This window comes from Molothrus ater, chromosome 21 (genome assembly GCF_012460135.2).
Source record: "Molothrus ater isolate BHLD 08-10-18 breed brown headed cowbird chromosome 21, BPBGC_Mater_1.1, whole genome shotgun sequence".
NCBI lineage: Eukaryota > Metazoa > Chordata > Aves > Passeriformes > Icteridae > Molothrus > Molothrus ater.
In genome coordinates this window covers 569,057-595,387 of record NC_050498.2, presented here as the reverse complement: position 1 = coordinate 595,387, position 26,331 = coordinate 569,057, and the positions used below count along the sequence as shown (strand labels likewise).

Genomic DNA, 26,331 nt, shown 5'->3' with positions numbered 1-26,331 from the left:
TTGGGTCTGACATTTGTTCGGGGTCTCTGCATCACCGTGGAGCAAACCTGTCCCCGTGTCACCACGGAGTTCTTGCAGCCACCACACTTTGTCCCCATCCCGAGGGACTTGGATACTCCTCATCCCTCCCCAGCTGTGTGGAAGTGCAGAGGGACTGCACTGGGAGGGAGATGCAGCGGTTGGGATGGGGGTGCTCTCAGGAATCCCCCAGGGACGCTGGTCCTGCTCAGCTCCTCAGTAAACACCAGTGAGCTGGTTTGCTCACCACAAGAATGTGTCCTGCCGGGGGTGGCCAGCACCCCGAAACCCCGGTGATTTGCCCCTTCCTCTGTCGTGAGTCAGGCGGCAGCAGCTGCCCCAGGCCGGCACAACACTGGGCACAGCCTGTACTTTGGGCAATTTGGGATGACAAAGTGGGGACGCTGCGTGTGGGGCTCTGATTGCAGGGTCGGGGGCTGTGGTGTTTCACTGCCCTGTCCCACCCCAGCTCTGCCCCAGTAGCTCCTATCCCATACACCTGCCTCGAGTATCCCACTCTTCCCCTGCCCCACAGCTCTACCTAGAATATCTTCCCTGTCCCATATCCCTATCCAGAGGTATCCTTCTCTCCTACCTCTCACTCCTATGTGGGTTATCTTCCCTGCCTCATGCCCTGCTATTGAGTATTCTCATTGTTCCACAGACCTGGGGGTATAGCCCTGCCCCTATTTCTGTGCCCCACAACCCTGTCTGGGGTGCCAACCCCCCTTCCGTATATCCCAGCCCTGTCCGGGGTATAACCCTGCCCCAAAGCCCTGCCTGGGGCATCCCCACACCCTACCACCCTGCCTGGGGTCCCCTCCTGGCCCAGAGCCCTGCCAGGGGAACCCCTGCCCACAGCCTCATGTGCACAGGGGCAGGGTGTGTATGTGTGCAGCTGTACCACTGCCTGTTCACCTCTGCTTATGTGTCAGTGTCTGTCTGTGTGAGTCTGAGTCTGTCTGTGAGTCTGTGTGTGTGTCTGAATCTACGGGTCTGTGAGTCTGTGTGTGTCTGTGAATCTGTTGGTGAGTCTCTGTGTGTATCTGTCAGTCAATATGTCTTTCTGTCTGTCTCCATGTGTCTGTGCGTCCGAGTCTGTCGCTGTGTGTCTGTGTGTCTACGTGTCCATGTGTTTCTGAGCGCAGCTGCATGCCGGGGTGCTGCTGCCAGCAGAGGGTGTGTGTGTATGTGTATGTGTGCCTGCACCTGTGTGTTTGTGGTGTCTGTGTGTCTGTGCCTGCACCTGTGCGTTTGTGGTGTCTGTGTGTGTGTGTGTGTGTGTGTGCCTGCACCTGTGTGTTTGTGGTGTCTGTGTGTGTGTGTGTGTGTGCCTGCACCTGTGCGTTTGTGGTGTGTGTGTGTGTGTGCCTGCACCTGTGTGTTTGTGGTGTCTGTGTGTGTGTGTGTGTGTGTGTGCCTGCACCTGTGCGTTTGTGGTGTGTGTGTGTGTGTGCCTGCACCTGTGCGTTTGTGGTGTCTGTGTGCGTGTGTGTGTGTGTGTGTGCCTGCACCTGTGTGTTTGTGGTGTCTGTGTGTGTGTGTGCCTGCACCTGTGTGTTTGTGGTGTGTGTGTGTGTGTGTGTGTGCCTGCACCTGTGCGTTTGTGGTGTGTGTGTGTGTGTGTGCCTGTGCCTGTGTGTTTGTGGTGTCTGTGTGTGTGTGTGTGTGCCTGCACCTGTGCGTTTGTGGTGTGTGTGTGTGTGTGTGCCTGCACCTGTGCGTTTGTGGTGTGTGTGTGTGTGTGTGTGTGCCTGCACCTGTGCGTTTGTGGTGTGTGTGTGTGTGTGTGCCTGTGCCTGTGTGTTTGTGGTGTGTGTGTGTGTGTGTGTGTGTGTGTGCCTGCACCTGTGTGTTTGTGGTGTGTGTGTTTGTGTGCCTGTGCCTGTGTGTTTGTGGTGTCTGTGTGTGTGCCTGCACCTGTGCGTTTGTGGTGTCTGTGTGTGTGTGTGTGTGTGTGTGTGTGTGTGCCTGCACCTGTGTGTTTGTGGTGTCTGTGTGTGTGTGCCTGCACCTGTGTGTTTGTGGTGTCTGTGCCTGCACCTGTGTGTTTGTGGTGTCTGTGTGTGTGTGCCTGCACCTGTGTGTTTGTGGTGTGTGTGTGTGTGTGCTTGTGCCTGTGTGTTTGTGGTGTCTGTGTGTGTGCCTGCACCTGTGTGTTTGTGGTGTCTGTCTGTGTGTGCCTGTACCTGTGTGTCTGTACCTGTCTGTGTGTGTGTGTGTGTGTGTGTGCCTGCACCTGTGTGTTTGTGGTGTGTGTGTGTGTGTGCCTGTACCTGTCTGTGTTTGTGGTGTCTCTGTGTGTGTCTGTGGGTGTGTATATGTGTGTATGCCTGTACCTGTGTGTCTGTACCTGTCTGTGTGTCTGTGTGCCTGTTCCTGTCTGTGTGTCAGTCTGTGTGTGTTCAGCCACGCACGTGTGCACTCCCGCACCCCGGGGCTGCGGGCCCTCCCCTGCCTGCACAGGTGGGGGCCCTCGGCAGCCCGGCCCCCCTCTGCTGGCCGCTGGCAGCCTGGCGGGCCAGCCCTGTGACAGCACTGCACCGTGGACACCCAGCCTGAGGTGCCCCCGAGGGCCGGGACCCCCAGCAAGGGTACAGAACCCTGGGGGCTGCTTGCACGGGCTGGGCCTGCCCTGGGTACCCCCAGCTGACTGTGGGGATTTTTGGTGTCCTCGGGGGGGTGATCACAGTACAGGGGGGTGCCAGAAGCTCACCCAGCCAAGTACAGGATATTTTTGGGATGCCGTAGGTTGGCAGAGGCTAGATATGGGGGTATTGGGGTGTCACAGTGTGGTGGAGGTCAGACATGGGGTGCTGCAGGGGGCTGGAGGTCAAGCTGGGTGGATATGGGGTGCTGGGGTGACAACAGCTGACCCAGATATATATTGGATATCAGGGTGCTGTGAGGTGACCCCGTTGGCTATGGGGGTTCAGGCTGCTGCAGGGCAATAGGTGACCCACCAGATACTGGGTATCAGAGCACTGTGTGGCACCCAAATACAGCCCCTCTGGCTATGGGGTGTTGGGATACTCTGGGGGCACCCAACTCCAAGCCCTCTGGCTGTGGGATGTCAGGATACTGTGGGGTACAGCCAGGCAGCTGCAGGGTTCCCCCCCATCCCAACTGCACGGCGCCAGCTGCCAGCATCCCACCGCGCTCTTGAGTAGTTAATAAGTTGTAGAGGAGATTTTTGGAGCAGGCAGGGGAACAGGTAGGAGCAAGCCTGTGTCCAGCAACCACATTCCTGGGGGAGGGGGACTGGAAGCACTGGCACTACCCCCAGCATGCAAGGCTGGGGGCGGGGGGAAACATGCACCCCACAGCCATGGGGCTGTTGCTGCCAGGTCTGAAGGGATTGCTCATGCCTTGGGATATTTTTCCTATTGCCAGGTGCCAGCTCAGGTTGTCAGGGTGATGCTGCTAGGGTGGTTACGTGCATTATCTGCTTCCTTCAAGGTCACAAGACTTGTGCCGGATGAGTAAAGATATTTATCAGCCAGTCAGAGGATCTCTGACTGTGCTCCTGGCCCAGCAGGGTGGGAACAGGAGGGGCCAGGCTGAAGGGGTTCCTGCAGGGCCAGGAGCGCCCACAGGTCCCCTGGAATGGTGACACAAACCTCACAGCATGGCGGAGGGGTTGCACTTTGCACGGTGGTGCAAAGGTGCCCAACGCTCATCGAACCCCAGTTAAACGTGAGCACTGGCAACACTACAGAAATCAACAAACCCTGACCAGCCACATTTCCTCCACAGGGGAAAGATGAACCCTTGGGATTTCCAGGTTCACAGAAGGGGTTTGGTGGGAATGAGCACGGTGGTAGTGCTTCCTGATACCCATCGGCCGAAACCAGGCGATGGCTGTGGCAGGTGGCGTTTCTCCTCCTCCCGCCCTTCTCTGGTTACCCAGCGCCATCTCTGCAAACAAAGGGGAGGGTGTGGGACACAGGTGACGGTGACGGAGGAGCAGAGAGGAGCGTCCAGCAGCCAGCACTGAAACCCCACCCCGGGGCCAGCCCATATAAATAGCACTGCGCACAGGTGTAAGCCGATCCCCCGGCTGCGAGCGGCGGCGGGTGGTGGCGACGGTCTCGGTCCGTGGGTTCTTCTCCGCCATCGCCTGGAGCACGTCACTGAACCGTCCACCATGTCGATGGGGCTGGAGATCGGCGGTGTGGCCTTGTCTGTGCTGGGTTGGTTGTGCAGCATCATCTGCTGCGCGCTGCCCATGTGGAAGGTGTCGGCCTTCATCGGCAACAACATCGTGACGGCCCAGATCATCTGGGAAGGGCTGTGGATGAACTGCGTGGTGCAGAGCACGGGGCAGATGCAGTGCAAGGTCTACGACTCCATGCTGGCCCTCCCTCAGGACCTGCAAGCCGCCCGCGCCCTGCTGGTGGTGGCCATCATCTTGGCCGTCCTGGGCTTAATGGTGGCCATCGTGGGCGCCCAGTGCACCCGCTGCGTGGAGGACGAGAGCACCAAAGCCAAGATCACCATTGTCTCCGGCGTCATCTTCCTCCTCTCTGGTGTCTTGACCCTCATCCCTGTCTGCTGGTCGGCCAACACCATCATCCGGGATTTCTACAACCCACTGGTGATCGAAGCACAGAAACGGGAGCTGGGCACCTCGCTCTACGTGGGCTGGGCAGCCTCTGCACTCCTGCTGCTGGGGGGGGGCCTGCTCTGCTGCTCCTGCCCCCCCAAAGACGACAGGTACCCCACAAGCAAGGTGGCCTACTCCGCCCCACGCTCCGCCGTCACCACCTACGACAAGAGGAACTATGTCTGAGCCCCCCCGGGGTCCCCCGGCCCCCCTCGATATCCCCCACCCCACCCACCCACCCTGGGACCCTCATTGCCCTCCGTGGGGCCCGGGGGCGGCAGCGCCGGCGCGGGGGGGGGCGCGAAGGAGGGGACGGGGACGGCCGCGGGGTCAGGGCCGGGCTGTGTAAATAGAGACAGTTTCGGTTAAACACGAGGCAGTTTCGGGTCGGCGGGAGAAGCGGCACTCGGCGAGGTCCTGCCATGCCGATGGGGCGGGATGAGGACGGGATGGGGACGGGGCCCCCTGCTGTGTCCCCCCATCGCTGCTGGCCCGGCACCGTCTGTCCCTGTTACGCGTGGTCTGTACCGGTTACATTTGTCAATAAACGTGTCCTGTTTTGGTACCCGAGTGTCCTTGAGATGTGCGGCACGATCGAGGTGGGCACGGGGAGGGGGAACACGGCGGTCCAGCCCCCCAAGGCACCCCCTACACACCCCGCTACGGCGGCACCCGAGTGGCACCGGGCTGTGGGCAGAGGGCTCAGCCGCAGTGCGCCGGGCGTCCCTGCTCAGGGTGGAGACCCGTTGTCCCCCTGCATTCCAGGGGCAGCTCTCCGGGAACGGTCGGGGCGGGAAGCAGCGGAGGAGCCGCTGGATGCCGCAGGGACACTCCCTGCCCGCAGTCCAAAGTCTAGGGCCGCCGGGGGGGCCGCGAGGCGCTTCCCTCGCCCGGGAGCCGCGCTGGGGCGAGGCCGCCCTGCTCGGCCGCTCCCTCCAGCCCGCCGCCACGCTCCAGCGGCCAGGGACAAAGGGGCAGGAGCCGCCGCAGGAGCGCGGGGCCGGTCCTGGGGAAAACGAGGCCGGGGGTGGTGAGTGCGGGGCCGAGCCGGCCGGTCCCGCTGTGCCTACGGGCGACAGCGGGCGGAAGGGACGTGCGGAACCCCCGCCGCCCGCAGGGAGCCGCCCCGCCCGGCTCACTTTCCCCGAGCCCCAACACCCCTGCCCGCTGCCCGCTCCGGGACGGCCCCGCCGTGACCCTCCCCGTGCGCGCGCTGCCGCCGTCCTGCCGCGGGGGGGCGCCCGCCGCCAGCGGGGCGGGGCGACTCGAGCACGTCGCGTCACGGCCCGCGCGCCACCGCCGCCGCCGCCATGATGCTCCGCCGGCTGCTCGGCGCCCCCGCCCCGCCGCCCCTCCCGCCGCCCGTCGCTGCTGCCGCCCGCTCCGTGGCCACGTAAGGGCCCGGCTGCGCGCGGGGCGGGACGGGGGCGGCGGGAGCGGTCCCGGGAAGGGTCCCCAGGGGGGATCCCGCGAGCAGGGGCGTGGCCGCCACACGGGAGCTGGCCGCGCCTCCCTCAAGCCACGCCCCTTGCATCGAGGTGCCCTACACGGCTGGTGGACGAGTTTGGCCACGCCCCCTGTGGTCACGCCTCCCTCCCTGCCTGCCCTTGGCCCAGCCCTGGCCGCGCTCTCAGAGTCCCAGTGGGCCAGGCTGGAAGAGGGCCCAGAGGGTCCCTGGTGGCACCTCCCTGCTCAGACAGGGCCATCCCAGAGCACAGGGCACAGCATTGTGTGCACAGGGCTCTGCAGGATCCCCGCTGAGGGAGACTCCAGCCCCTCCCTGGGCAGCCTGCTCAGGGCTGGGCACTGCCCAGGGCAGAAGTTGTGCCTCCTGGGCAGGGGCAGCTCTGGGCTCAGGCCCTGCCCGTGGCTCTGGTGCCACTGCTGGGCCTGGAGCCGAGCCCGGGCCCTGCTCTGCCCCTCCCTGCACACAGGGACACCCAGGGCTGAGGGCCCCTCTCAGCTGGGGCTCCTCTCCAGGCTGAGCAGCCCCAGCTCCCTCAGCCTTTCTTGGGCACAGAGATGCTCCAGGCCCTCCTCATCCTCACAGCCTGAGCTGGCCCCACTCCAGGAGCTCCATGTCTCCCATTTCCTGAGGAGCCCAGGGCTCGACACAACACTCCAAATGTGCCTCATCAGGGCTGGGCAGAAGGGCAAAGCTCACTTCCCCCCTGCACCTCTGGCCTTACCCCATTCCTGTCTCCCTGCAGTGCAGTGCCCCTGACCCACGTGGAAGTGGAAGGTCGCAGGGATCGGCCACCCCTCGTCCTGCTCCACGGGCTCTTTGGTAGCCACAGCAACTTCCAGACGGTCGCCAAGACACTGGCGCGCCGTGGTAGCGGCAAGGTGAGACCCAGGACGTGGCGGGAGGCGCAGCATCAGGGAGAGATCTGGAGTCATGTTGGGCAGTGCCTGGGGTGACACGCTGCTCCTGCCCAGGCAGGTGCTGACAGTGGACGCCCGGAACCACGGCAGCAGCCCCCACAGCCCCGTGATGACGTATGAAGCGATGAGCCTGGACGTGCAGCACCTCCTGAGCCGCCTGGGCATCACCAAGTGCATCCTCGTGGGACACAGCATGGGGGGCAAGACAGCCATGACTCTGGCCTTGCAGCGGGTCAGCAGGCACGGGGCTGGGAGTGGGGTCACAGGCTCAGGAAGTTCCAGGGGGGGCTGTAGGAAGGGGATAGAACCTTCTGAGACTGTTCACCGGGGCCAGCTTTGCCCCCAGCTCCACAGGGACTTGTCTATATCGGGGTGGGTGGTGTAAGCCAGGCTGCAGGAGCAGGAGCAAATCTATGTCCACCAGCCCATGCTCTGCCCTGTCCCTCCAGCACTGATTGTGAGGGAGCTTGGAGATCTGTGCTGAGGACGACTCTGGGAAGGGCACATGGAGGTCTCTACTGAGACAGGAGGGAGCAAAGAGCCTCCAGGGAATCTGACTGGGAGTGGAGCCCTGTGCCCACTCTCACTGGGGAGATCTTGGAAGATCCTGGCATCTGATCTACCCTGCTTGTGTCTCCAGCCAGACCTGGTGGAGCGCCTCATCTCCGTAGACATTGGTCCTGGCTCAACCGCCCCCGTGTCCGAATTCTCTGCCTACATCTCGGCCATGAAGGACGTGAAGGTCCCAGCGGGGCTGTCCCGCTCAGCAGCACGCCAGCTGGCAGATGACCAGCTGCAGCCCGTGGTCAAGGTAGGAAATCCCGTGAGAGATGGGGAGGATGGAGGGTGCCAGGACATCCTGTTTTGTTGCTCTTACTGAAGAGTGCATGATCCCCTTCCATGGCAGCTCCCACAGCTGAGACAGTTCCTCCTCACCAACCTGGTGGAGGTGAAGGGCTGCTATGTGTGGCGGGTGAACCTGGAGGCTATTTCCCGGCACCTGGCAGATATCATGAACTTCCCTGTGTTCCAAAAGCCATATCCTGGTCCTGCACTCTTCTTGGGAGGGTCCGACTCGCCCTATATCAGGTGAGACTGGATAGAAGCGGTTCCAGGTCTGTGGTTTGACCTTTTGTGCTCTTTGCAGCTGCCAAGAGTGGGAGGAGCCCCTGAGATGAGGAATGTCCTGAGCAAGGGCTGTTCCTCCAGCAGCCAGTGACACCGACACACTGGAGCGAGGGGGAACCTGGGGCCCCCCTGGGCTTTCCCAGCAGGAAAGGAGTCATATCTGGGATCATCCTCTGCTTGGGGAGGGTGAGGGAAGACACCAGGAGGGACCTCTTATCATGGCATGTTCCCTTGTCCTGCAGCTCCAGAGACTACCCAGAGATCCAACGTCTCTTCCCCAAGGCAGAGATCCAGTACATTAAAGGTGCAGGCCACATAGTCCATCAGGATAAATTTGAAGAATTCATCACTGCTGTCCTCAATTTCCTGCCACAGCTGTAGCACTGGGGACCAGGGTTTGTGCAAGGACCATGTGGGTCCTGAGGAGCTCTGGACAGTGATGCAGGACTCGGGCTCTGAGGATGGGCTCAGCTGGGACTGGCTGCCCTCACTGCAGTCTGATCCTGCCTGCAAGACCTTCTCCCATCCTGATTCTCCTGCAGCCAGAGCAGAGAGGCACCTACATCCTGTGAGATCTCCTGCCACCTCTCAGGGAGATGGGGTACCACTGGCTCAGGACACTGTCCTGCCTGCACAGGGGTGCCAGGCACACGGAGGGGGCAGGAGAGCCCTCTTGTTTTCCTGCTGCCAGACCCTTCCATGGATCTGGCTGTGACTTTCCAGAATGTGCAATAAAGCTGAATCCATGCCAAGGCAGAACAGGGGTTGGATGTGACCATGGTGGGCAGGGCATGTGTGGGGGGCAGAGGAGGGGGTTCTCAGTTGGCAGCAGGGAAGCTGGTGGGAGTTGACAGCTAGACTGGGCCCTAATGTGACAAGCTGTGGGAGCAGTGCATGTGAGACACAGGTTTGAGGATCTTTCTTGGTTTCCAGTGGAAATTGCAATTTTGCTCTCTGCCTGGGGGAGTGTAAGGATTGGGGAGTGAGGGAATCTGCCTCCTGAGCAAGAAGCATGTTTGCCCAGGCTGTCCCAAAGGCAGGTGTGGCTTCATCCCTGTGCTCCCAACAATTTCTCCCCTCCCACCTGCTGTGCATCCCCCGAGGCAGCATAACACCCACTCACCACAGGCTGGAGGCAGAGGAGAAGGGTGTCTGCTGCAAAAATCCCTTTATTGGACAACTGGTAAAGCCAGGGACAGGGCAGAAGTGACCATGGGGGTGACAAATCATCTCTGTAACAACTGGGGACACACTGTGTGTGCGGATAGTAGAGAGACACACTAACCATCTCTGCTTTTGCTGCTCCAGAGCCAGGTGTCTGCTGCTCCCTGGGATGAGTCTGCTTAATTTGGGGTTGTTTGGAGGCCCCAAAAGGGAGGGAGGGCAGAAAACTGAGGATGCTTTATTCCAGGTCTGGCTGTAGTTGCCTAGCAGAGCAGACACCAGGGACTGCTTTGGAGATTTGCTGTGTTTCTGCAGAGCTGTTCTTGTCCCTCTCCCTCTCCTCTCCTCTCTGGAGCTGGGCTGCATTGGCCTTGAGTTTTCTACTCTATCAACCTCAATTCAAACACTTTTGCTCTCTGTGTATTACTTTTTTCCTGTGAAGAATATCAGACCAATAAGCTCCAGAGTCACAAGCTACTGAAATGAGTTCCTTGGGTACCACCAGCCAGCTGGGGGTGGGGTCTGGCCTCAGCTATCAGCACACAAGACCTTTGGACTAAGCCACAAGCTCTGGAGCCCAGGATCTGTGGGGGATTTCTCCCCACTCCTTCCTGCTGGCCAGGTACCAGGTTTGGGGCACAGACAAAAGGCAGCTACAAGGTGCAAGGTGAAGAGTCTCACCATGGCAGGAGATCAGTGGCCTGAGGAGAGGTAGAGCTTTCTAGAGGTAGAGCTACATTGTAGTCCATCCTTGTGATGGCATCTGCTGAGAGAGCACAGGGAAGCATTGTTGGACCTGGGGTGAGAGAGACAGCAGGGAGAAATGAGAGCAGCTCTGTTCCTGCATGGGAAGGGTACAGGAGATTCAAGAGATGTCCCAGGGGCATGTCCAGACATCTGTCTGGTGGCACGAGGGATGCCATGGGCTGCACAAACTCACTGGGCTCTGTGCCTGCCAAGTGTCAGGCTGCTGATGCCTCCAGAGATCCAGCTGACTCCCCAGGCAAAACCAGAGCCCTTTTTGACAGCCTGCTCCCAAGGAGCCTGCCAAGAAAAGACCTGTCCTGGCCGGAGCTCTGCTCCAAGCAGGATGTCTGATCCTTGGCACAACTGCAGTGAACCACAAACGCCACCTTTAGGAAGATCTCTACGTGGCTGTTGCAGGCATGGCTTCAAAACTGCTCTATCAGGCATTGGGTAGAAATAGAGCCTGTTGATGACATGCGGGACATGGGATCTGGGGTGACAGAAGATGTCCAGTATGACTTCACTGTCATCCCTCACTGCAACAGTGATTAATGCTGGGTGCCAGACCGGGACACAGGGACACCTTCTCCAAGATCATTCTATTTGGCCCATCTGGCCAACAGCACGGAAAAAGGACAGGGCATCCTAGGGAAGACACAAGTGATGTGAATGCTTTCTTCAAGCCTCTGCTTTCCTGTTCTCCCAGCAGCCATGATGGCCTGGAGCCATCTGAGACCCAGCAGGAGAAGCCAATTTCCACCGCAGTGGTTCGCGGGGGAGGTAAAATTGGCAGAAGAAGGAGCGCAGGCAGAGCCGGGGAGGGGCGGGGGCGGGAGCCCCGCCTCCAGGGAGGCGCCAGGGAGGGCGGTCACAAAGCTCTGGCCCTGGTGCTGCTGGAGGGATGTGCGGGCGTCCTGACCAGCCGCGCACCCCGGTAGTGGGGTTCCCTGCAGGAAAGGCTGGAATCAATGACCTCAAAGGTCTTTTCCAATCTAATTTATTCTGTGATCTCCTGCCCTGCTCCTTGGTCGGCAGACCCAGATCTCCTGCCTGCTCCATCAGGGGGGCTGGGCTATGCTCCAGCCCTCCTCTTATCTACTCTGCCCACAGCATGTGGGCTCCTTCTGTCCCTGATGTCGCAGAACTCACTCAGGGAGTACTGCTGGATCCAGTGCTGGCCCTGGATGCCAACGGGGGCTAAGGGGGCACCTCAGTGTTAGGAAAGGCCAGTGGCACAGCAGAGGGCCCTGCAAGCAGAAAGCCCCTCAGTTACACTGGGAAGCATCTGCAGCAAGAGGGGTGATGCAGGGCAGGGCCCCTTGGGGGCTCCTGTTCAGGCCCAGAGGGGGCAGCCACGCCCAAGAGCTCCGTCATCACAGGGTGGCAAGGGGGTCTCAGGGCAGTGATACCCAACTGTGCCCCTTGCCTTTGAGCCTCAGATACTCCCCAGGGCTGTTCCAGCATCCCACTGGAGGCTCCGGCCAGGAGCCGACCACAGCCCTTCATCTCTCACCTGAGTCAGCTCAGACCCAGCTGCTCCACCATCCTGAGGCTGTCCCTGAAGATCTGGCTGGCCTTGGTGCCCTTTCTGAAGCACAGTGTTTGAAGAGCCAAGCCTTATCCACGTGTATCTTGCATTGATCCTGAACCTCTTCCACCTGACTGAGGCTCAGAACCCCTTGAGTCAGCAGATTGTCCAGCATCCCAGAGATCAGTGGGTTTCTTACATGCTCCACAAACTCTTTCTGCACATTCTGGAGCAGCTCCTCTTCAGGATGGCCCCACACCATAGCTCCAGCTGCCCCACCACCTAGCTCCCTCCAGGTGCTGCCTTTTTCCTATCACCTCTCTACCTGCTCCCCCTGCTCTATTGCCACCCCAGGGTGCTGCTCCCTCCTTCATTTTCCAGCCCAGAGGCTTTTCCTGCCATCACTCACCTCCCTATTTTCCCACACATTTTTCCCAGGGAAATTGTCCAAAGCAATGCATTTGCAAAGATTCAACATCTGTGGGACAAGGAGGTAGAGGTGCCTCTGCACCGCCCAGAGGCAGGCCCGGGATAGCTCCACTCACAGCTGGCACCAGACAGGGATGGTTGTCCTCTGTCGAGGACCAACACCCCTTTGTCCACATCCCCAAACCCTCCAGACCCGTCTGGGGCTGGGCTCAGCTCATCCTTTCCAGAGGCTGCAGAGAGACACCACCTCCGGCAGCAGCACCTGGTGCTGGCAGCTGGGAGCACTGGAACAGCTGCCCAGAGAGGCCGTGGGGTCTCCCTCTCTGGAGACATTCCAAACGCACCCAGACGCATTCCTGTCACCTGCTCTGGGTGACTCTGCCTCGGCAGCGGGGTTGGACTGGGTGATCTCCCCAGGGCCCTTCCAGTTTCAACTACTCTGTGATGCAGCCCGCAGGATCCTGGAAGGTAAAATCCAGGCTGTGAGGAAGCCTGAGATTGCCCCCTGACTACATGAGTGGGGCTGGCCGCAGGCAGGCTGGGGATGTGAACGGCACAAGTAACGGCACGGATCGGGAAACGCAGGGACGAGGCGAGGGGCAGAGGCCATCCAGCCCCGGGGGAGGCACATCTAGGCCGAGAGAAGCAGCAGCTGCCCGAGGCTGAGCAGGGCGGCCTCACGATCTCTTGACCATTCAGGGGGCTTCCGTAGAACGCGAGGCCTGGCCCGGAGGCAGCGACCCCGCGCCACCCTGTACCGGCCGAGGCACCGGAGGCGGCCGCGCGGCACCGATGCCCCGGGGCTGTTCCCTGGGCGCTGCCTGGCACCGAGGAACTGAGGGCTCCGTCAGGCTCCGGGAGCCCTCGGGGGCTGAGGGGGACCCTGACAGCGGGCGATCACGTGACGGGACGGCCCAGCCACCCCCATTCCCGCCGCCTGCCCTGTCTGAGGAGCCGCGCCATGCGGCCGCCGATTGGCTGCGGCGGGACGCGCTGTGATTTCTCATTGGTCGTCGGGCGGCGGGCACCGCCCCCTCTCGTGTCACGGGATAGGCCTGGCGGGAGGGTGGGTAGGCGCGGCCTGGCGGCCAGTGGCGCTGGGCGGGGACGCGTTCTTTCTGCTGATTGGTTGGTGGCGCCGGCGGTGCCTGGCGCTGATTGGTCGGGGCGCGCGGGCCGGCGGGGGGGGCCGGGCGGGAGCTGCACGCGGCAGAGGCGGGAGCGGCGCGGCCGGAGCCGGGCGGGACCCGCCGGGACAGGTGAGGCCGGGGCTGCCCGGGACTCTCCGCCCCCGCTCCTCTCCCGCCGCCCTGGCGCCCAGCGCCGCTCCTCGGGCAGCCGCCCGCCGCGGCTCCGCTCCTTCTCCCCGCCGCCCGGTGAGCGCGGCCTCCCCGGGGCCTGTCCGTGAGGGGCGGCACCGCCCGGTGGCAGCAGCGCTGAGGTGGCGGCGGCGGCCCTGCGGGCCGGGCTGCACCGGAGGTTCCGTGGTGTCGCCGGCGGGCGGAGGCGGGGTCACAGTCAGACCAAGGAACGGGGTGCGGAGCTCCCGCTGGGGCCGGCCCTGCCCGCTCCGGCCCTGCTGCGGGGCCTGAGCCCTTCCCCGGGCCGAGGCTGAGGGCGGCTCGCCCGCCTCTCCTGTCCACCCGCCCTGGGGCCGTGCAGATCCCGCCTGGAAGTGCCTGGCGGGTGGGAGATTCTTGTGCAGAGATCCGGAGTAGCGGCACGGAGCTGGTTCTTTTTCGTATGCGGTGGGGCTTGCTCGGTGCCCCCCTGGAGGCCACACACGGCTGTGTTTGGAGCAGGTGCCTCCCCTCCGTGTTGGGTAGGAGCTGGTTCCGTGCTGGTTTGGAACTGTGGCTGGCTGAAGTTTGGTGTGGAGATGGTGATGCAGGTTTGACATTTATTTAGAACCTCCTCAGCTAACCGTATTGTATACTTTGCTTTCCCTAAAGCACCAAAGCAGCTGATGTGATGCCTTTGGGGTTTTCTGCTGAATTAACTGAAGTGGAATGAACTCAAAATAATTAATGTTAAAATGGGGGTCCTAGAACATTATTGAGCATGTTGTGTTAACTGTCCCATAAAGATCCTGATGGTGATTTTGGCAATGACTTGAAGGAAGCTGACAGGTAAAAGCTGAGAAACTGCATGAGCAACTCAGAGTGCTGAGTAAAAAAGGGGAAATGAGAATCTGACACTTTGGCCTGGTAAGTTTGACACTGGACTTCGGGGAGACCACATATGTTTTACCAGAGAAAGCAAAGAAGTAGACTCTTCAGGAAGAGTCTGAAATGGGAGCAGAGAAACAAGGGAGGGGAAGTGGGATCTGTCCTGGGAAACAGGAATTTTTGCCTGGGTTCATGAATGTGTTGAACACAGGGAGCTAGGCTGGAGGTGGTCTTTGGTACCTCACTGAGGAGGAGGAGAGGGAGTGTTAACTCAGCTCCCACAAAAAAGCTGGTGCAAAAGCTGCTGTGCTCAGGTTTGGTGTTTGTGTGTAGTTCAAAGCTGATGGAAAGCTGGGCAGAGTTTGGACATATATGAGGTGGGAATAAAGGTGAAAAAAGCTGCTATGTGATGCTGAGAGAGCTCCATCTGCATTCTCCAGCAAGAACTTGAGAGAAGATCTGGCCAGTCTGCATCTGCTTGTGGAGAACAGAGGCTGGAGACTGGGAATTCAGTCTGGCTGGTCAGGGTATGTGTACATGGAATCCAAAATGTATATCTTTAGGTGATAGAGATGCAAGCATGAGAACTAACTTCCCTAAGTCATGATGACTTTGTATTGGCTGCCAGCTTTTACATGGAGGCTCCATGTTTTTCTTTTTTTTAATAAAAGCAGCTGGGCTCACAGTCCCAGGAGTCTGGGGTCTGCGAGGTGGCTGTGGTGTCTTTAAGGGAGTTTGCTGGAAGATGGACATCTAAGTAAACTGGGAAATAAATTTAAATGTTTCACTTATAAATTTCTAGGAACGTCTGAGTTCCCCTTTTCTTTGCTACATTCTCAGGAATCTGTTTGTCTGGTTGTGACAGCTATTTAATTTTTTGAGAGAGCCTTGACTGGGACATTTCCTCAGAGGTGTCACTGCTGTGGGTTTTGTGGCAGGGTCCAGCCCATCTGTCTCAACAATAGTGTCATTTACCCATCAGATTTGGTTGTAACAAGCTAAAAGGAAAAAAACGAAACCCAAAACCCAAAATCAAGGGAAGCGTTAGGGGCAGATCTTGCCACAGAGACTTTGGAGAATGCCGCTGTGCCGGCTTTTTGTTGTGATCTCAATCTGCCAAATATGCACTGGCCTGCTTTTGTTTTTTGTTTACATGGGGCTTCTCAAGGTCTCCCTTGTGCCAGTACTGGGGAGCACAGGGATGATGTGAGCAGCCTTTCCTCAGCCTGGTGGCTGTGTCTCGCTGAGCTCTGCTCACCTGGAGGCAGGTGCCAGGCCTGGGTGACTCTAGTCTGCCCTGTTGGTGAGGATTGCTCTAGGAATTGGGCCTTCTCCTCCAAGAGATGTTCTTTTAGTCTGTGCTGTTTGAGACAGGGCTATTTCCATCCCTCTTTGCTGTCTCTAGTTTGTTTCAGAGGCTGCTGTCGGTGGAGGGAGAGGGTTGTTCTCGTAATACTTTGGTAGGTGAGGAAAAAGGAGGGTAGAGAGAACTGAGATTGTTTTGGGGTGTGGGTGGTTGCGCTGAGTGTGTGCAGTGGTGTTGGAAATGACTGAGCATTGTTTCACAGGAAAATCCAGCAGTGTCATCTAACCCAGGTTATTTTTATGAGAGAGAAATGTGAACAGGAGGAAAGAAATCAGTGTTGCATACTTGCACATCATACTCAACTTTCCAGGACATGCTCCCACAAGGAATTAATAATTATCAAAGAGTTATGAAAGCTCATACCTTTCCCCTTCCAAGGCAGCTCCAGCCAGCCAGTTTCCCCATGTGTTTTTGGATTTCTAGTAGTCTCTTACTGTGAGACTTGTCGCTCTTTGCAGAACTAGATCAGGGCCCTTTTTAGATAATGATGAATGGAGATGAGAGCTATTTAAAAAATTACTTTGCTCTTAGCAAATTAGTGTAACAGTTTAATCCCTGCTCATAATCACTGCCTGTTCTTCAGGAGGGTGCTGGGGCTGTGATGGAGCAGGGAGGAATTTTGTCTGGTCACTTGGAGCACGCTCTGGGCCGGTGTAATCACTTCCCTCCTGTTCCTCCCTGACATTCCCGCAGTTCCACACACTCCCAACAGCCCCAAAGGGTAGGATTTCCCTCCTGAGAGATCAGATGATTAGCTTATAAATAGCAAATGCCTGCTGAGGCCTACTTTCCAGCGTGATTTGGTCCCTGTTCTGTCCAAAGCAATGAGTACAACTGCATCCGCACCTTGCAGCCCAGAGCCAAATCCAAGGAAAGGGGGATGCTTTCCCTTGAGATGGTGAATTTCTGCCTGGAAGGAAACTGCCCTGGTGCAAGGTGTTTTGGCTTTGCAGCCAGAGCCTCAGAGGGGGGATTGACTGGGAGGCTCCGGCAGCAGCAGTGCACTGTGCTGCTGGATGTGCTGGCACAGCTCCGGGAAACCAGCTCTTTTCTGGGAATGTGAGCTGAAATGAATCTGAGACATGTTCAGTGGCTGAATCCTGTTTGAAATGAGCCTGTGTTCCTGCCAGAGGCCTGTGCTGGTACTGGGCAACCCTTGTACCAAAGCCTGAGCTCTTGGAGTCCTCTTTGCGTTGCACACATTCCCCCTTACCTATTTCCTTCCAACTTTCTTTTCTTTCTCTCTAGGTTAGTCAGTCCTGGGCTTCTGAGAGATTCTGACACACATGCTGAGGTTTGATGTACAGCCTCTGGTCGCTCTGACATACCTGGTTTGCCTCGGAGCTGGAGGAGCCTCTTCGCAGTGGGGTGGGGATGGTTTTCATGGGGTGTGTTTTGCAATGTCCTTGTGCAGTGATCTGTGTGTGGTGGGTCTGGGAGCAGCCTGGGCCTTTCCAGACAGAGGTGACTTTAGTGGGACAGAGCACCAGCAGAACTAATCTGACAGTTCCCGCTTTTAACAGCAGTAAGGCCTTTGTTGTTACTTATTACTTTGTATTGCTCTTTCTCAGTTGGGAGATGCCCTCAAATTTCTTCTTCAAGAGGGAGAAGCCTGCCCCAGGGCCTATCCCAAGAGAGTTATGTGTCAGTATATTCTGTTTCAACATGTATCAAGTTTCTGGCCTCAGAGGTTTCCTTTTATGTTGGGAGCTTTTTAGGCGCTTTATTCCCTTTAGTCTCTGATGGAGAGCATTCCTGATCTCCCTTCCCTCGTGGATCCTATTGCTTCACTTCTAGGTGGAGTGTTTGCTCAGCAGCTGTGAGATACAGCTGATCTCAGGCACTGCACACCCAGGATGGTCGGCTGGCCTGGCCACGCAGGACAGAGTTCTGCTTTTGCCAACATTTATTTTCCTGGGGGACAGAAATACTGCGCTCTTGCAGGGGTGTGGGTCTGATCCTACTGCAGAGATAGGCCCAGCATTGACAGGAAGGATGGCAGTTAGGATTATGGTTTTCCTAAGCCTTGGGAATGGGGTTTGCTAGAAATAAGATAGGTGGGAATGTTCTGATAACAAAGTACAGGCGACATATTGGGTACCTCTGTCTGAGATGGAGCAAGAGCCAAATCTGGTGACTCTTGCTGAGGCTGCTGACCACTGTCAGCTCCTCCCCGCTTCAGAGGAGCCTGTGCCTGCAGCAGGGACAGAGGTAGACATGGCTCACAACTTATCTGCTCGGGGGCAAAGTCTTGTAGCTGAACTTAAGCCCAGAATTGCACTGGGGTATTCTCTGGAGCTCAGCTTTCTGCCATTTCATGCTGTCAGAACAGCACTGGCTGGGAAGTGGAGTCCTTGTTCCTTTTCAAATTTGACCAGTTCTTCACTGCAAAATGAAAATGTGGAATTGTTCTCAGAACGTGCTTGGACATGGCACTGCCTGTGAGTGACAGCTTTATGGTAAGACCTTCAAAGCATTTCTATTCTACAGTTAGTTCAATTGCTTAGGCTCTGCCAGCCTTTCCCTGATGGTCCCTGCTGAAGCTGGGGATCGCTCCGAGCGAGCGAGGGTTGCTGTTTGCATTGTTGCTTCTGGAAACTTCAGAGGGTTTTGTTGGTTTGTTTTATTCTAGAAACTTGTTGAAGTAGATAGCTTCCCCCGAGTGGATGAGTGCCTTGTGGCAATCCAGCATGAATCTATTCAATTGTCTCTGTTGTTTCAACTGTGCTGCCTGGATTTGCAATATTTTTTTTTTTTTAATCTTTCAAAGGACTCAGCAGAAGTCTCCTTATAGCAGGAGCATGACTGGCACATAGCACTCAGGGACACCAGTGTGAACCAGGTGGGATCTGTTTCACTATTCTAATGGGAACGAGAGCAGCCGTTGTCCTGTTTAGTATCTCATTTATGGGCACCTACACCCAGTTTGGAGAATGTCTCACTGAGGGTACCCTGGGAGAGCATGGCTGGCTGCCAGCCTGGAGCCTGGGTCATGCCTGTGCCTCCTGCAGCTCAGCTTGGCTGCCAGCACCACCTGGCAGCTTCATCACCCTGCAGGTGCCTCGTGACCTGGGGTGCTCAGGAGGAGCTTTAGGAGGATGTGAGGAGCCCTGAAGTTGTTGCTTCTCACCCCAGTCAGCATCGTTTGGGCTTATATTCACTTCTGCTTTCCAGCCAGACAGCACCCCCTTCCTGCCTCCCCCAGGTCAGGCCTGCAGCTGCACCCATGCCAGAGGCACTTCTGCCTTCCTTCTCAAATGGCAGACTGAACTTCCCAAAGGCTAAAATGTTCTGTTCTTGCTGAAAACTTTGGAGCAAGCCCACGGCATCTGGACACAGGCCAAAAAGCCTGTGCTGCCCTGGAGTTCAGGCTTGGGGCAGTAGAAATGAGTCTCTTCAGTCACGGGGCCCAGAGACACTGAAGTTGGATGTGGGATGGAGCAGCCTGTATGTGCCAGGACAGTGTGTGTGTTGGGATGGGGCAAGAACAGCTGTGAAGTATTTGGAGGTTTAGTGGGAAGAAACACAGCGAAGTGGGAGTTGGTGAGCTCCTCTGGAAACACTAGAGACTTGTTTTTCAAGCTGCTTTATGTACTACTGAGGATGCTGTGTCTGTGGTACATTCCCAGTGACCTGGGATATTAAACTTCCCTCTGGCTGTGCTGAAGTACAGTTCATGGTTTGTGTCCTCTTGTCAACTTTCCTGTGCCCTTGGGTAGGTCTGGACCCTTTTCAGCCATACATTCCCTCTCCAGTGCTGCTTCAGGGTTTCTTACAGCCCGAGACTTATGTCCTCTCTATGTGGGATTTGTTTCATTTGATGCTATAGTTCAGTGCTGCTTTATTTTTTAAAAGCTGTGGCCCTTGTGACTTGGGGAACTGCTGCTGACTTCTGGCATGATGAGTGTCTGCTGTGTGATCCAGGGCAGCCATTTCCCTCCAATCCCAATGGACCGTGGAATGGCTGGGAGCCCTGCAGAGGGATTAACTCTGCCTCTTCTTTCTGGGGTATCAGCTTTTCCTTCTGTGTGTTTGGATCCTTTGTGCTCCTAAACAATGTGCCTGGTTCTTCTCAGTCCTCTGCAAGTATCTGTCTCACCTGCACTGGGCTCTTCATCACCTGCTCCTGGAAAGTGCCAGTGCTTAATATTTTGTTGTCAGGAAGTCCTGGCTTGTGCTTTTCATATCCACCCCTTCACAAGAGGTAACTTCTCTAAGAAGAGAAGGTTCCTTGTGTCTACATACTTCTCTGACAAACAGGTGATATCTTGAGGCCATGGAAGTATGTGCAAACCCAGCCAGGGGAAGTGGGTACAGTGAGAGGGAGTCTGGGCAATGAGGATTCTCGTCTTGCTTGTAGCAAGAAAACATCTCCTCTAGACCTGGTTTCCACTAAGTGCCAGGGGCTCTGCCTGTTGCCCCTTTCCCTTCTGCAGAAGGGGGAGGGACGAGCTGAGGTCAGCAGTGGCTCTTCCCAAAGAAGTTGTAACGTAGCTCAGCTGATTGGGAATTTTGGTACTAATGCCAGCTCTGACAGTGCCAGCCTTGGTTGATGCTACAGCTCACAGGGTACAGTGCCTTTATTTTGTTATTATGTTGAGGGAGTTTTATCATACCCAGGATGACCATTTCCTTCCTCTTTGCACTCCAGCTCCCTCACTGGTGCCCTGCTCAGGGCCTGGCTGCCTCTTAACTCGGGTGAAATTGCATTGGCCTCTGAATGTTTGTTATTGCTGTGCCCTGAGCATTCTTGTTTGGATATAGCTGCCTGCGGGAAGAGAAAGTCCCTTGATTTCCAAGGAGAACTGCTTGTTTGTGCTGTGAAGTCCCTATTTTCTAGGGGATGTTGAACCTTTGGTACATCCTAAAGGGCACATAATGACAGGAATAGAGGATCTTTTCTTTAGAACTGCTATGGTGAGGGAAGGGGCTGTGGGAGACTCCCAGGCACTGAAGGGAGGGTGCAGAAATCCCCGAGGGTGAGTCCCAGGTATTCCCTGCATCTTTGCTGCACCATCCCTCAGGGCCGTGTCAGTGGTCCCTTCAGCAAAGCTGTTGCTGCAACAGCTTTGCTTTGTGACAGCTCCACTTCTGCTCCTCCTGGCACTTGGGATCCTTGGAGTGGGTGTTCACCGTGCCCGGTGAGAACAACAGGGGGTGTTTGGGGCAGTGTCTTTTGAAGCAGTGACCTGGGCACAGTTCATCTTTGCCATAAACCTTCCACAGGGATGCTGGCTGTTTCTGTGTGATGTGGTGATACTTGGAATTATCACTCTGGAAGAGCAGATCCTTTGTCTCCCACAGCTGATTGGGAGCACAAAGAACTGTGTTGCAGAGGAGCTTTGCTGCTTGCTGAAGGTGAGGAATGAGTCTTGGTGCAGGAAGGGGTAATTAGTAGAGCTGCCTCAGGCTGAGATTTGATGGATGTAGGGAGGAGCAGGGGCTGCAGAGAAACCTCTGCAGGACTTTGAGACAAGACATGATTAGAAGAACTGAATGAATGGGCCTGCTTTGGCCTGAAGAATTGGTCATGTCCTTTTCTGGTGCCTTTGGCTGACTCATACCACTGAGTGTTCCTCAGGGAGCCGGTAGCTCCCAGCATCCAAGGTACTGTGCTTGTTATAGGGCAGCCTGGAGACATATTGCAGGCAGCTGCCAGAGGGAATGCCACGTTACCGGCAGGCAGCCAGCACAGGCTGGATGCAGATCCATGGGAAGTGGATGCCAGGGCTGGGGTGTGCCAGCGAGCGACTCATATCACTCCCTGCTGTCCTTTGCACTTCCTTGGGCTGCCACGAGGTTATATCTTCCTTACCCTGTTCTTCGCTCTTTCCCCTTTCTGGAATTGCAAAGTTAATCTATCGGGACTCTCCAGGGAGTGCCAGTCTTCCCAGTATGCCAGTGAGCAGATGGATCCCTCTCTGCTGTCTCATGTCTGCATTTCCAAACCAGAGTGGGTAGCTAAGCACCTTTGGATCTGGCTAAGATGATCCTAGACAGAGCCTGTTTTGTTCAGCAAGGAGATCAAATTGAGATTATTTTTTAATGTGAAACTCTTGAATGCAGAGGTTCTGTGCAAATTTAGCTCATTAGGAAACTGCAGAAAGCTTTTGTTGCCATTGCTAAATGAGACAAAAGAGGAAGTAAAAGTGGTTCTGTGCTGTGAAGTGGATTAATAATTTTGTTTTATAATAAACCACAGACTTATGGACAAGTGAATCCCCCACCTTCCTTTCTCTTTGTTCCACTGCATCGTTCCTTCTTCAATGTGTTTTTACTAGAGGAATTCCCAGAATCATGAGAGGAACTGTTCTTCCTGTGAGCTTGTCTTTTATTGAAATACAAGAGGAAGTTCCTTAGACTTCTGTGAAAAGGTTCAATAGGCCTCATGAGAGAGGAAGTCACATTTTCAGCATGTTTTACTAATGACAAAGCACTCAAAACCAAAGCTGGAATTAGCAGCCAGTTCCTCCTTGGAATTCCCTGGGGAGCAGCAGCCCAGCGGGTAGGATCCCACTGCCCCTGTGCTGCCACTCCTGCTTCCTCCTTACAGCAAAGGCTTGATACTGGAGCAATAGGAGCTGGGAGGTGAGATGTTTCACTGAGTGCTGCAACTCCAGCTTTCCATTCTGCCTGTTCTCCAGAAGCTGTGGGGCTGGAGCCCAGGATGCTGGCCTGTGTGCCAGCATGGGCTGGAGTCAAAACACAGCACTGGGGAAAGCCTGGATTCAGCTGGAATCGCTGATAGAGCTGCCACTGGTGTTGGTGACTGTGGGGTTCCATCAGTGCATGTCAGTGATGCACTGTCAGGAGGAACGGAACTGTGTTTGGGCAAAGATGATAAAAATCCCAGTGCTTCCTGAGATTTGTCTTTGGGTTAGATAAAGTCTGATGCATTGCAGTCTTGTCCTAAACCTTGCAGAGGTAGGAATTTGATCCTTAATGAGTTTTATTATAGTCAACTATGAAGGGGAAGAAATCCCAGGCTCTGTTCCCTCGGTGAGTTGCAGCAGATGAGACTAAATCTTCTGGCTCCTCTCAGTACTGAGCTCAGCATGTGGCCACCTTCATCCCTCGTCCTGCTGGAAGCAGGTAAGGGACAGTGTGTGTGAGTTTGAGCAGCTCTTGCTGCTAGATAAGCTGGGGACTTGCTATATATATCAAATTGCCTTCTCTTCCCCTGTATCAATTGGCTGGGGATTTCCCTTTCTATGAGTGCCTTTGGAGCAGCAGGCATGGCCAGTGCTGTTTTTAGAAGCAGTTAAGCTTGTGCTTAGAGAGAGCACGAGATGGGAGCACTTAAGCTCAGCTGAACTTGCTGACCTGCCCACATCCTTTGAGGTGAGGTTATTAATGAAAGCAGGTCAGTGTGCAAGGCACTACCTCCATGGGATTTTCCATTGCTGAAGTGCAAACCAGTTTTGGAAGGCTCCAGATACTTGGAAATTAAAGACCAAAGGCTCTGATTTAACCTTCTTAAACTTTGGGGGCTTGGGGTGGGAAAGGGGAATTGTTAAACACCAGGTGAGGTTTAGCTTGGTTTTAGGAGGGATACCACCCCCAGAAAAGCTTCATGAAGGCCAAGTTTCCAAGTTCTAGTTCATTGCCTGGTTGTGAAGAACAGCTGTGGCAACACAAAACCCTGAGAGGGTTCCTTGGGAAGGAGGATGTTCAGGCTGTAGACCTAACAAACCATCAGGAGATAGTGCCTGCAAACTCAGGGTTTCCATGGGAGCAAACAGCTCTGACCATGCTCAGGTTGGACTTGCAATTGAAAGTGAGCTCTTAGCTTATTAATAACTCAAGGGTTTTCATCTCTTCTTGTGGTCTTCTGTAGCTTGATAGAAAAAGCCCTGAGCAGATGTTCATTGCTCTGTTTTAGAGGTTTTTCCTGTGATGGCACAATTATTGCAAGTTTTGGAGAGGAACTGGCTTTCCCCCAGGAGCGGGGAGGAGTGTTCAGCAGAGCTGTGTGTTCCCAGCCATGTTTCAAGGGTCAGTGCTGCAGGGCCTGGCACAGGATTCTCCTTGTCACTTGTGAGGAGGCTGCTGGGGACACTGGGCTTGGTCTGGGTGAGTCAAGAGAATAAGTACTGATGCTTCCTTGTCCTCTCAGACCTGCTGATGGTATCGGTCACAGCTTTTTCACATATGTGTTTATGTGGGTTACTAAAAGATGCTTCATTTTATTCCTATGGAAGAAAACTACCCTTGGAGAACACAGGCTTTCCTAGAAATTTTGCCTGTGGTGAATGGTGGCACTTGAGCTCTGGCCTGAGGTCTGCCTCCAGCCAGCAACATGAGCTTCCAGAGCTGAGGAGCCTCAGCCGTACCTGAAGTGTCTGTCACAGGGCTGTGAATCCCAGCAGTGTTATTGTGATCACCTGGAGTAAAAGCTTTCAGACACTGTTTCTATTGACTGTCCCAGGGGAGATTCCAGATCCTTGCAGGCAGGCACCACTTTGGATGCCAGAGGTGTCCTGACTGCCCTTTACCTAGTTCCCCCCATCCATCCTGTCCTCTGGCTGCAGTAACATGCCTCAGAAACCTTAGGACTCCTAAAGTAATACCACATGGGTATGCTTTATGCACTTGTATAAAATAATAATAGTTACATTTGTAATAATAACAGGACTGACATTGTGTTGCTGCTGTTTGGTTGAAATTATTTTAAAGTACCCACGTGTTGAATGCCAGGGTATTAGACATGGGTGGTTGCGAAAGCCCTGAGCTTGGCTGGGAAAACCTGTAGTGGGGTAGGGAGGGGAAGTGGCACACTTCAGGACTTTGTCTTTGGATTTCAGATGTCTTTGGATGTCTTTGGTGTGTTTGGTCACATATCTCAGGTTTTTTCTGCAGTCACAAAGATTGCCTTTCAGACAAAACTGTGGCTGTCAGAGACTCTCCAGGCTGATAGGAGTTAAAGGTGATTTCTCCTTGTGCATAATGAGAACTGAGTGTTTGCATAAAGACCAGTTTAGACAGCACTTCTCTGGCCTGGCGACTTGGGATGTGACCTCGGTAGTGCAGGCACCGTTTCCTTGAAGCTGATGCTGCTTCCTTCCTGAGACTGAGCTGAAGTCAGTGCACGGTGTGGAGGGAGGGGCCAGGGCAGCATGACGGGGAGCCCCGGCCTGCACATCCCTCCCTTCCGAGCTGCAGGACGCCGGGAGCAGGCAGGAGCCTGGATGGCAGCTGGGATGGGTCCATCTGCACTGCTCTGGGTAGGGACCAGGCAATTGTTTGCACTTGAATAAAGCCTTAATTGTGACTTGAAATGTCCCAACTGCTTTTTTAAAGAAAAGCAAACAAAGCTGGAGAACTACAGGCTGGAGTTACAGGGAACTTTGAAAATGTTTGCCAAAGCTGTGCTTCCTGTCTCTGTCAGTCCCTTGGTTATGAAGTTCAGCTTGGAGCCTTGGCTTTTAATTCCTTCTCTTGCAGCTTGGGATGAAAGGCCTGTAGGGTGGGCATGGCACGGGAGCAGCAGGGCTCTCTTGGTCCGTGGCTCTTCCACGTGCCCCCGTGGAAAAGGCTGAGGGGTCTGTCCCTGTCTGCGGCTGCCTCGGGCTGGCTGGGATGGGAAGGAATCAGTGCGGTGATGGCAGCGCCTCCGCCAGGCCCCGCTCCTTCCGAGCCCGAAGGAGGAGGCAGACGCTGAGCTGGCAGGGGACCATCCCCGGTGTGCTGCTGCCACCTGGTGCCACCGGCTGCCCCAGCCCCGGGGCTGCGGCACCGGCAGAGCCACAGCCTCGGGAGGAGAGGGGAGATGAGCTTCGAAACTCCTGCTCCTGGCTCTGCTTCCTTCACCGTCATTGCGTTCCCCTTGAAACTCCGATTTCACTGTCATTAATGCAAAGAGCAGTGTCAGCTGGCAGGCAGGCTGCTGAAATTAATTATGCTTAAAATCATTGCAGAGATGGATAGCAGTGCTCGTTTGCTGGCAAAGTGCTGGGCTCTGTTCTCTTCCCTCATTATCCCATACATCTTGATGGCATCTGGGTGACACTGCTGGACCCTGCAGCTGGGGTCTGTCAGAATCTGCCTGTGCACCCCCATCTCACAGACTCACATAATGCAAGGTTTGAAAAGGACCTTAAAGATAATTTTGTTCCATCTTGCACATGGTATAAACTGTTTTCTGGCTCATGTGTCTATCCATCTCTCCTGAATCCTGGCAGAGCAAGATGTGGCAGAGGAAAGGATGGGACAGACAAAATGCTGCTGGGAACATGGTCCTGGAGCTTGGATGCACCATAAGGATCTCCCCCTCCCTGGTTCCTTCACTCTTCTGCAAAACAAGTTGTCATTACCCTGCTTTGGCAGTGTCCCCAGGCTAAGCTGTCCCCTGAGCCTGACACAGTGGTGGCTGGCAGGTCTTGGCTCCAGGTGTATCCCGGCCCAGCCTGTCGAGTTCAGCATTTTTTAAATTTTAGTGGTGTTTTCCTCCTCCAAGATCTAGTCTTGTTTGCCTGTTTCCCCCTCCAGCTCTTTCCACACCCTCTTCTGCATTCCTGCATCTTTCCTTCCAAAGCTTCCACTGTTCTTCCATCCTCAGCAGTCCTCAGTTCTACACTGTTCAGCAGCACAAACCCCAAAACTGCCTGTAGCCCAGTGCTGCTCCTGCTCCAGTGGTGCCTGCTCAGCTCAGTGACCCCTGTTCCCTACCAGCAACTCTGCCCCAGAGTCTGCATTGTTCTTCCCAAGCTCTGTGATCTTCAGCTACCTCATGTATTTCCTTTTCCAAAATTACTCCTGTTCATTCTCCCTTTTGGCAGTGGTGAGTCCATGG

General features: G+C 55.8%; 3 protein-coding genes across 3 annotated transcripts in view; all 3 read left to right on the top strand.

Annotated features, from left to right (window-relative positions):
* The first annotated feature begins 4,165 nt into the window (after positions 1-4,165).
* Positions 4,166-4,810, top strand: CLDN3 (claudin 3). Its single transcript, XM_036395162.2, has one exon. The coding sequence runs from the start codon at positions 4,166-4,168 to the stop codon at positions 4,808-4,810; it is 645 nt and encodes a 214-aa protein (XP_036251055.1).
* A 1,126-nt stretch (positions 4,811-5,936) lies between these two features.
* ABHD11 (abhydrolase domain containing 11) lies at positions 5,937-9,689 on the top strand. Its single transcript, XM_036394900.2, has 6 exons — positions 5,937-6,017; positions 6,835-6,970; positions 7,068-7,241; positions 7,650-7,820; positions 7,917-8,098; positions 8,380-9,689. Exons 1-6 carry the CDS (start codon positions 5,938-5,940, stop codon positions 8,516-8,518), a joined length of 882 nt encoding a protein of 293 aa, XP_036250793.1. The 5' UTR covers position 5,937; the 3' UTR covers positions 8,519-9,689.
* A 3,533-nt stretch (positions 9,690-13,222) lies between these two features.
* MTMR4 (myotubularin related protein 4) overlaps positions 13,223-26,331 on the top strand; it is a 56,366-nt gene continuing 43,257 nt past the window's right edge. Inside the window, exon 1 of the mRNA XM_036395104.2 lies at positions 13,223-13,264. The gene's annotated coding sequence lies outside the window, so the exon portion shown is untranslated. The remainder of the gene's footprint in view (positions 13,265-26,331) is intronic.

What these genes read in the sequence shown, in the direction of transcription:
- CLDN3 (XM_036395162.2), top strand. Translation starts at nt 4,166, where the DNA reads ATGTCGATGGGGCTGGAGATCGGCGGTGTGGCCTTGTCTGTGCTGGGT.
- ABHD11 (XM_036394900.2), top strand. Translation starts at nt 5,938, where the DNA reads ATGCTCCGCCGGCTGCTCGGCGCCCCCGCCCCGCCGCCCCTCCCGCCG. An exon ending in CGCGCCGTGGTAGCGGCAAG is followed by an intron (nt 6,971 to 7,067) that starts GTGAGACCCAGG and finishes CTGCCCAGGCAG; the next exon opens with GTGCTGACAGTGGACGCCCG. An exon ending in AGCTGCAGCCCGTGGTCAAG is followed by an intron (nt 7,821 to 7,916) that starts GTAGGAAATCCC and finishes CTTCCATGGCAG; the next exon opens with CTCCCACAGCTGAGACAGTT.